Here is a 9,184-nt window from a genome sequence, read left to right as displayed (position 1 = left end):
CCGGTACGTGCCGAACGCAACGAGTCAGGCACCTCAAGATTACGCCCTCCAAAGTTCCATCATCCACCATCTTGCATCTGCAACCCAGCCTCCCACCGCCCGCACGGTAGAACATGGTGTTTGATGGGAGCACCAACCATTCCACAAGTCGGCGCTAAACGTGTGTACTTGGAAGACGAAATTCGCCAAGACAGAGGCGCACGAGTTGTGCCAAGTGACGGGAACAAGGAATGGTCACGCAGTATGGACTGTGATACTCGGTGTCGATGCTGCGCTGCTGCTGCTGTTTCAGGACATTCCGAGCGTAAACTTTTTGGTGTTCGCTTGGTGTAAACTTCAAATTAACAGTTGGAGCCAGGGTATGGTAGCGTTCCCGATGTGTGACGATAATGTGCCTTTTGTTGGTTCTAATTTATCAACCAGAAACATTGGAACATCACACAACGGATCTTGTGTACATTGGGGGGCTCACGTACACGCTGGATGCTTGGATCTAGCGCGGTTACTACGGTGCTGGATGACACCAGCGCACGTTCTCTGTTGCCGAGGAGGAGCAGCAGCGCTTGGCCAGAATGATTCTTTGGTTTTGAAGTTGATTTTTGCAAAATGAATATTTTATATCAATTGAAACAAGCAGCTGGGAGAGCCCTTTGAAATGCATATTGTACGAAATGTAACCACCAGATGCTGTACCGTTCGCCCAGTGTGGGGTTCGCCCGTGGCGTTACTGCGCTTGAAGCCAAATCATTAGAGCTTCGTGTCCGAGTACGAGCTACCGCGACCACTGCGTTCCCAACGTGCCAAAAGTCTTCAAGGGTGCTCCAAACTAGCTTCCAGCGCCACCGACAGCAACCAGTCCGTCGTCGTGTGCAACGGCGAGTATGTGAAGTCTGTTTTCCACTTCTGCTTTTGCACCCAAGGAGCACCGCACTCGTAGAGCGTGTGTGTGTTTACTTCCTCTTTTCCATTTTTTTCTTGCTTTCGACCGACAGCTTCCTGTGTTCCAGGGGGCTTTCCGCTCCACCCTTGCAACGGGAAATGGAATAGTCACACACAATTATGTGAGCGCAAGTTTTACGTTCTGTAAATACGTCAGTCGGAAAAGTTGCCTGCCTGGCGCCCAGGTGGGCTCAACCATCTCCGTTTCCGGAGTTCCTTCTGGTTCCTAACAACTGGAGAAAAGCATCTCCAACCGTACTCGTACTCCTTCTGCTGCTGCGCCCTTTTGCCCTTTTGCAGCTTTCCAGAATTCCTCTTTTTTTTCTTTCCTTCTTCCTTCTTTTTGAGGTTAAGACTTCTTGTGCTAGGCCACACCAGAGAAGCCAAAATAATGCCTGCCAGACCGTGCCGGAACCACCAGGAGCATCGTTCGTGAGCAATCCGTGTAAGAATTCCTCAACTGTGCTGCCAGCGTTCTGAAAGGAACGGTGCCTGATCTGCCCCGGAATAAGGGAGCTTGCGAGCAATAGGAAGAATGTGTAATTGAGCCATTTTGTTCGGCAAACGATTGTTCGCCTCAAATTACATAGTTCATTGTTAAAGATCGTGTGCTGCCTTTCTCTTTCCTTTGGTCCTTTTTGGGAGGGACTGGTGAGAGAGTGCAGTATGTGGTACGAGCCGTGGTGGTGTGCAATTTCCCGTATACCGAGGGCTCCATGCACCCGTAGCTTGGTGGTTGCGGAGTTTACGATAAGGCCCAGCGTGTGATAGCACGTCGCAGCACCGACGCACCGACTGCGCATTTCGCTTTCGCCTTTCGCACGAGAAGTTTTATGTGCAATCGGTGAAAATGGATTGGAATTATACGTGCGGGAATTAAACGTTCTGGCTGAGATTAAAAAGCGAGCGGCATCATCTTGGCATCTTTGGCCATCGCCAGGCACTTCACTTCCATGGGCCACGTGGGCACGCACTGCAAGAGTGTTCCGTGGCGGGGAGAGCAAGTTTTTGCCGAAAGTAACCGAAACCGCGGGCAGCCAAAAGCGGGGCCTTTGCTTGGCGTTTCGATGCAAAGTTGAGGCGAAGCTTTTCGATCTTGTTTCGTGAGGAGGCGGCGGCGGGGGGAACCTGTAACCACATACACAGTTGCCGTTTGGCGTGCGGTTTGCGGTTTTAAGAATAATTTTTCGTGCTCGCTAAATGTAACGATTGTTGCTGGCACCTCTTCCGTTGCTGGAACAGCGATCAAAGTCCTGGCACGATTCTCTGTGTGTCTGTGTGGGTGTGTTATCATTTTCTTGAGCTCGCGTGTGTGGTGTACGCGGGCACGTGGTACGTGTCTGGAATGCTGCGGTTCCTTTTTGGAGCTGTTGAAACATATTTTTGGTTTTGGTGAAGTTTCCGTTTGTTTTCGTTTTTGTATTTTGTCGGGATTTTGCAGCTGTGATTGTTGAGATAGCATTTAAGAAGCGCAGAAGGTTGGAGTGCAAAGTGTAAAGAATGTTTCGCCGTAACGGTAGCTCAAACACACCCGCGCACACACGATAACGTAGGATGGATGTGGTTTTGATTGTACTTTGAGCTGCAAGGGACCTTAGAGGTGAAGCGATTCGTTCAGTTCAGACACCAGATTCGCACAGATGCTTTCACAAAAGAGTGAAGGCATTTCTGAGAATCCATTGTTTGTTGTGGTAGAACTGGTAATTGAGCATAAATTGTGAAAGTAAACACACAGGCACAGAGTTTACTGCAGTACGTAGAATCAATCAAGTGCGGTTTCGGTATAGGGTATTTGCTTCGAGCGTTGGTGCAGTACTTTTCTGGTTTATTCCACCACATAATAGCCGACTTACGATGATAGTTAACACTGAGATGGTATTCATTTGGAAGCACCCGTGGAGTAAATCAGTAAATGCACGTCTAACCGGGTGAATCAATGTTTTTTTCCCATGTCCACGACATCTGATCCGTATTTCAATGAGGAAAAAGGAGATTGAATTAGTTAGGATTGAAACGAATGTGATTGGAATGCTCATACATTTAGACACTTAGACGAAACGCCTATCCTTGAAGTAGCAGGAGAAGGATTTTTTGTCCATTTGCTAGATTAACATGAATTTAATATCGTCCATTGGAAGGTAGAAAAATAATTTCGAATATACATTTATGTGCAAAACCAGGCATAGGATTTAGGAACATTCTTAACAACTTGTTGGTGTAATTACGTTTCTTTTTCATTAATAAAAAGCATAAAGGATAACATATGTGATTTAAAACATCGTCGAGTTCCGTTCGTGTGACCAGAAGCACCAAACATGGAATTAGGGGCCTTCAATTTGAACTACCTACTAACTCATTAAACTCTGCTCTTCAAACACTTGCCTCGCGAAAGGAAATGTCCTTCATGCGCAGCGCAGATCGCACCGGCCGAAGCAAAGAACATCGCAGCAAGCAGCGCCTCCCGGGGGCGTCTTTTAATTCCATTACCCCCAAACGCACGGAAAGCTTTCGGGACGGGAATGAGATTCAATTAATTCCGAATCAAGCAAGTTTTTGCGCAAATATTCATGCGTTTCTCGGAATCCGAAAATGTCGCCTCCGAAATGTTCTCTTCTCCTTCTCCTCTTTCTTCTCTTGCTTATTCGTCTTCTGTCTTCTGCCCCGTTCGGTCGCACTTTTACGTCACCCAATTTTGTCGCATAATCAGCAGACAAATATTATCGTTGCGGATTAAGTAATTTCCATACAGCAAAAGCCCGTCCTGTGGCAGCCAACAGGCGCGCTGTTTCGTTTGGGTTTGCTTTGGTGAGTTTGGTGTTGAACCTAGAACGATTGCAAGCAACACAAGATAGCAGTGGGCGAGATGGTGAACCGAAATCATGTAGTTGGAGCACCGAGGAGGAGTTCTCGAAATTAGATAATTTCTAGCTCGCACAATCTTTCCTCTCCGTGAGCATTTGCAAGCAGGAGTGATAGCAGCAGCAGCAGCAGCGGTGACAGCGACAGTGGCATCAGCAGCAAGCTCGCACTGAATAATGCATACATTAGATGGCAGACGGCATATGATGGAGACCAAATTGACACCGAAAGTTGCATGAATATTCGAAGCGCTAGAGCGTCGAGCGTGATGTGGTGGAGGTGGGCCCAAAGTTGTATTGCCACCGACACCTCTCCCATCGCCACCGTCATCGTCGTCGTTCTCGTCATCATCTTCGTCAGCAGCAGCAGCCGATCGTCGCTGTGCTTGGCGTTGGTGGTGGCGGTGTCAAAGTGGCGCTCGGCTTGTACTCGCCGACTCAGGATCGATGGTTTCGCTCTAGCAACTTCGGCATTATCGGCTACAATCAGCTCAATTTATGGGCCGACGCAAAATAAAACACAATTTATAGGCAATAAATATAAATTCGATTACTTAACGCCTGCGTTCGGTGAGCATCACCGTCGTCCTCGTCGGCCGTTCGTGCGATGTTGGTGAACGTGACGCAGCCGCAACGTGGTCACGATTAGAGGGGATTGAGCGCGGTAGAGGATGAGAGCATGCCTTCTTTCCGTCCCCTCCATACTCCTCACGGTGTGGTTCCGGCTGGTTCAACAGTTTTTAGTTGGGAAAAATTGAAAACAAAATTATAAACCAAAAAGCCTGTCCCCAGCGGCAGCAGCCAGAACTCAGAACGGTGAACGAACGAACCTGTGGGGGGGGGGGGGGGGGGGAGGGGAGCGATGTCTGCGCGGTGAGCTTTCGCCTGTTTCCGTGGTGGCCAAAGCACGACGACCATAAGACCCCGGGACGACGATGAACGTTCCCAGAAGTCCTTTTGTTTGCGGATCGATACACTGTCGTTGTGTCGTGCGGATCACCGTACGCAGAAATGGTTCCATCGCCATCGCCATTGACTGCCAACCCCTGGCAGTGGCTGGATGGACACACCATTGGTATCAACACGCCGCACACCTCATCGCAGGGGCGTCTCTTCAGAACCTGCCCCGTGGGCATGCTCCGGTCGACGGAGCCAGACGATTTATGCTACGCGCGAATGCTGATGTTTTGCATATCAGAGAGAGCATACTTTTTGGGTTCGAGAGTAAACGGTGACGAGTGGCATGATTTGTGTTGGCAGTGGTGAGCATACCGGCGATCCATCGTTGACGTGGTAGTTGTATTTTGTATCTGGCGAAGGTTTTAGCATTTCACTTTTTATTCTTTCGGCGAACGCTCTCTGACTTTGATGCCATATCAAATCCATACACACTGGTGGCCGCTACCGTGGCTCTTTTTGATGTTTAATCGAGGGCTATTCGAGCGCAAAAATGGCAGATCCTCTGAGCTATTGCTCGTGTTTCGTTTGTTAGCTCTATTAAAAAATACACACCGTCCTCCGAGCTTGCAGAAGGTGAACGGTATTCGATTGAAAATAAGTTTCGATTCGCTCGATGAAACGCTAAGAGGCGCGGAGAGTTCTAGTGCCATTACAGTGGAAAAGAATGATCGAACTAATCAATGTTTAAGAGCCCTGTCCTCTCCAGGTGTGGAGCCGTCGAGGATGTCGGATGGAATTGAATTTATCCAGCAAACCAAGCGAGAGAAACAACGAACGAACGACAAGAGATGCTAACATGTAATGTGCAACTCGCGCCACGAGGCTCGTAAAAGTTGGCAGTTTAAGCAATAATAACACTCCATCTCCGTTCCGGCTACTAACTGCACCGTTGAAGACCAACTTTTGCCTTCTATTTACACTTGCTCAACTTTTACCAAACAAAGAACAACCACAGCATTTGGAACTGCGACTGCCAATCCGTCCTCGCTCGGTGGCATCTTTAAGACAATTTCTCCTCTACCTCACTCGGCACCTCTTGGGTCTTGGGTTCACTTTAAGTGCACCGAGTTTCGGTTCGTTAGCTCGCGAGAAGAAATGTTCTGCTTTCTTTACCGAACCGAGTGCCGGGAGAGTCCTCTTGTGCGAGGGCGAGTGAGCAAATCGAATCGAATTTGGCAACTTTTTTCACTGGCCAAAGTAGTAGAAGAAGGGGTACCAGGGAACTGGAGTCTCTGGATGAGTGTGTGCTGGAAATACGCGCGCCAATCTGCGGAGATCGGAGAAAATCGAATGTAAAAGTTTGCACCCGGGTTTTCTTTCCTTTTCCCGCCGTTTCTCTCTCTCTCTCTTTCTCTGTAATCGAAAGAAGGGAAGATTGTCTCGAGAGGTAGTCTTGAGAGCCCGGTCGCAGAATCGATCAACCCGATGGTGGGAAGCAGGTGGGAATAAATCGGGAGACGCCCAACCGCCCGACCCTCCTACCCGCGACACCGTTTGCTCATTTATCCGACTTTGCCTATGGCCTCTGGACTTGCGCTGAATATCAATGCACCGATTTGGGGAGGTTGGAAGGGCGGAACGGTTTTGTGTTTTTCTTTGCGCTTTTCCACCCCGGGAAGGCCGCAAAAGGCGCAAAACGGGATTTGCTCCAAAACGGCCAGCGTTGAAGCGACAAGTTGTTGAATATTTCACGAGCATCGAGCAACAGAATCGGTTCGGAGCTTCTTACCTTCTTTGGTTGAAGCGATGGTCCGGCCAGCTGCGTCTTCCCTTTTTTGGGAGGGCCTTGCTTGTTGTTTGTTGCTGCTGTTGCGGACATTTTATTGGTGGCAAGTGATTTTCTTAAAGAAGAGCGTGAAAAGAGAAACAAATCCGACTGGCAAGTTTTTTGTCGTCGTCATTGATAACTTTTTGGGGCGCGATGAATCGAAGTCGACGAGACGCCACCGGTGGGCTGGGTGGGGTGGTGGAAAATCACTTCACACATAATAATAAAATAGCGTCGGGAAAGTTTTCGCGTGGTCCTTCCCGGGTACAAAAGAAAAGAAGCAATTTTCAAGTAGTAGCTCCCAAAACCAGCTTCTGCGAACGGAACGGCAGGTGGAAAATGGAAAATTGCTGAAACTCATTAATGAGTGCGAGGAGGGGCGGCCAGCGAGAAAACCAAATCGCGTTACTTGGAAAGTTGCCCGTTTCGGTTGCCAACCTCCCTACGCGATAAGCTAAGGCGATTTCGCGCGTTCGCTCGCAGCCATTATGGAAGTTTACAGGAATGGGATTTGGATCGAGTGCTGGCCCGGGAGTGGGTGGACCATCGCGTGAATCAGATCCTTCGATCGAAAAACGTGTTTATCCAGCCATCGACCAGGTATCGCATCGCAAGCAGCACACAGTGAAAGTGAAAGAAAACAGAAAAAAGGTCCTTCCTCCCGCTTGCAACTCTGAATAAAAACGAAGCCTTCCCTTCGAAAGCTAGACGAGGGATTGGAAAAGTCGTGAAAAGTAGACAAAATGGCAAATTGAAGCGAAGGGAAAAAATCAGTTCCCCTTCACAGAATCCTCGGTTGCAGAGAAGTTTGATGAAGGCGCCTTAAGGGAATGGATAAATGGCAAATATTCAAAAAACACACACCCCGCAACATACAGACAGATGGGAAAATCGCGGTGTGAAGCAATAAAATTTCATCTCCAAATGGCGCTAGGAGGGGATGGGATGGGATGGGAGGCGCTGTAAGTGGTTGCGATGGATCGAACGCTTCTTTCCTTCCGGTTTGGGGCGGCAACAGCGTCTCTAATGAGGCGTTTATCCTTTTTCCTGTTTTCCTTTTTCTTGCGATTGTGTTTTGTCTGATCATTTGCACCTGTTGTTGTTTTCCAGTTGTTCGAAGTAATTCCGCCCCCCCCCCTCGCTAATCATCTTCTTCCTCTTTCTGTTCTTGCGGATCAACAGGACTACAGGATCCAGGACGATGTGGTGGATGTACGTGTTGCTTGGCTGCGTACTGAGCGGCCTTCTCGACATCACGGCGTTCTCCATCGATGGCGATAATCAGGTAAGGTGGTGCTGCCCTTTTCGGTTCGATTTGGTTACGGGAAACGCGTTGGCGGCGTAATTGTTGGGTGCCAATTTAATGCCGGTAACCCACGCGCCGGTTCTCTATTTGGAAGCGGGTGTTTTTTTTTTCTGTTTGAAAATCGAAAATAAGAACGATTTTATACGAATAAAAAAAATCGAAAAGGTCAAGAAGGAGAAGCGAAAGGACCGTGAAAAGGTCACGTACCCGAACGAAAAACATAAATACGGAGTAAGGGATCGCAGACCTAAGTAGGCTTAGATCGATCCGTGAGTTGTTCCGATTTCTGGCTTCCATTGGGTAATTGGGACTCCAAACCGCGCGCTCCGTTCATTTAACTTTCTTGGGACCTTTACCTTTTCGATTCAGCTAACTCCAATGAAAGATCAGATCAAGACTAGAATTTCTCTTCAAGCAAGAAGGTAGCTCGACCAAAGGAGCACCGAGAGCGGTGGCTTTTTGGTGGAAAATTTATGATACCCACCCCATTCCGGGAACATCGGAGTGAAAGAGCATCGGGCATCTGGAACTGTTGTTTAATTAAAAGTTAAGCAACTAAATGTCAAATAAATTGAATCCACAACACCACGTGCCTCGCCTGGGAACGACATCATTCTCCGGTCAACGATGACCAGAGGCAGAGAGAGGCAGAGAGGAAAAGCGGAAAATTGATCTGCTTCTCGTGTTCCTGGCACATCAACACACACACATACACAAACAGGTTGACCCATGCGAGAGATACATCGGCAGCCCACGTCGCAAAAGGTGTCCAAACACTTGCGCTACTGTCACTGCAGGGGCGAAAACATTCATCCTGGTGACCGTTCGGTCAGTAGTCGTCGGTCAAACCACAAATCCGACCGTGTCCTTTGGCATTAAATTTAACGCCCCGTACATTGACTGCATCTTAAAGCCATAGATTTGCGCGGAATTGAACAGAATGAAGAGAGAGAGAGAGAGGACGAAACGTACGATATATGAGGATGAGGTCCTCGTATTGCTCACACGTATCGCTCCATTGCTCGATCGTAAATTGTGCTCCATTATCTTCGACGCTGGTGGCACAAATCAGTGGCTGGAAAAGTGCTGGAAAATGGCAATCAGGGTGTGACCAAAAAGGGGGGTGGAGTGGAGGGTGCTCTCTGATGACCCATCCTATGGCCGTATTTTCTCATCTCCACCAGCAGCTAAGCTACGGCTGCAGAGCTTTGGTCGTGTAAGCGAGTTTGCTGGCGTAACAAACTTTTTTGGGGAAACCCCATAGCGACTGCGGCGGGATGTGGGGTTTCCGTGGGAGAGGTCAACTATGCGGCGGAAATGGCAACTCTTTCTCACTCGTCGTGACAGAGTGTG

At 48.6% G+C, this 9,184-nt stretch overlaps 1 protein-coding gene across 4 annotated transcripts in view; it reads left to right on the top strand.

Annotated features, from left to right (window-relative positions):
- Window positions 1-9,184, top strand: part of LOC126578891 (uncharacterized) — a 59,905-nt gene that overhangs the window by 34,376 nt on the left and 16,345 nt on the right. For all 4 annotated transcript variants that reach the window (XM_050241896.1, XM_050241894.1, XM_050241895.1 and 1 more), the window contains exon 3: window positions 7,708-7,810. In XM_050241896.1, coding sequence (XP_050097853.1) covers window positions 7,727-7,810 — 84 coding nt within the window. In that variant the 5' untranslated portion in view covers window positions 7,708-7,726. The remainder of the gene's footprint in view (window positions 1-7,707; window positions 7,811-9,184) is intronic.

The sequence above is a fragment of the Anopheles aquasalis genome, chromosome 3, assembly GCF_943734665.1.
Source record: "Anopheles aquasalis chromosome 3, idAnoAquaMG_Q_19, whole genome shotgun sequence".
In the NCBI taxonomy this organism is placed as follows: Eukaryota; Metazoa; Arthropoda; class Insecta; order Diptera; family Culicidae; genus Anopheles; species Anopheles aquasalis.
The sequence above is the reverse complement of the archived record's forward strand: the minus strand, read 5'-3'. Positions and strand labels throughout refer to the sequence as shown.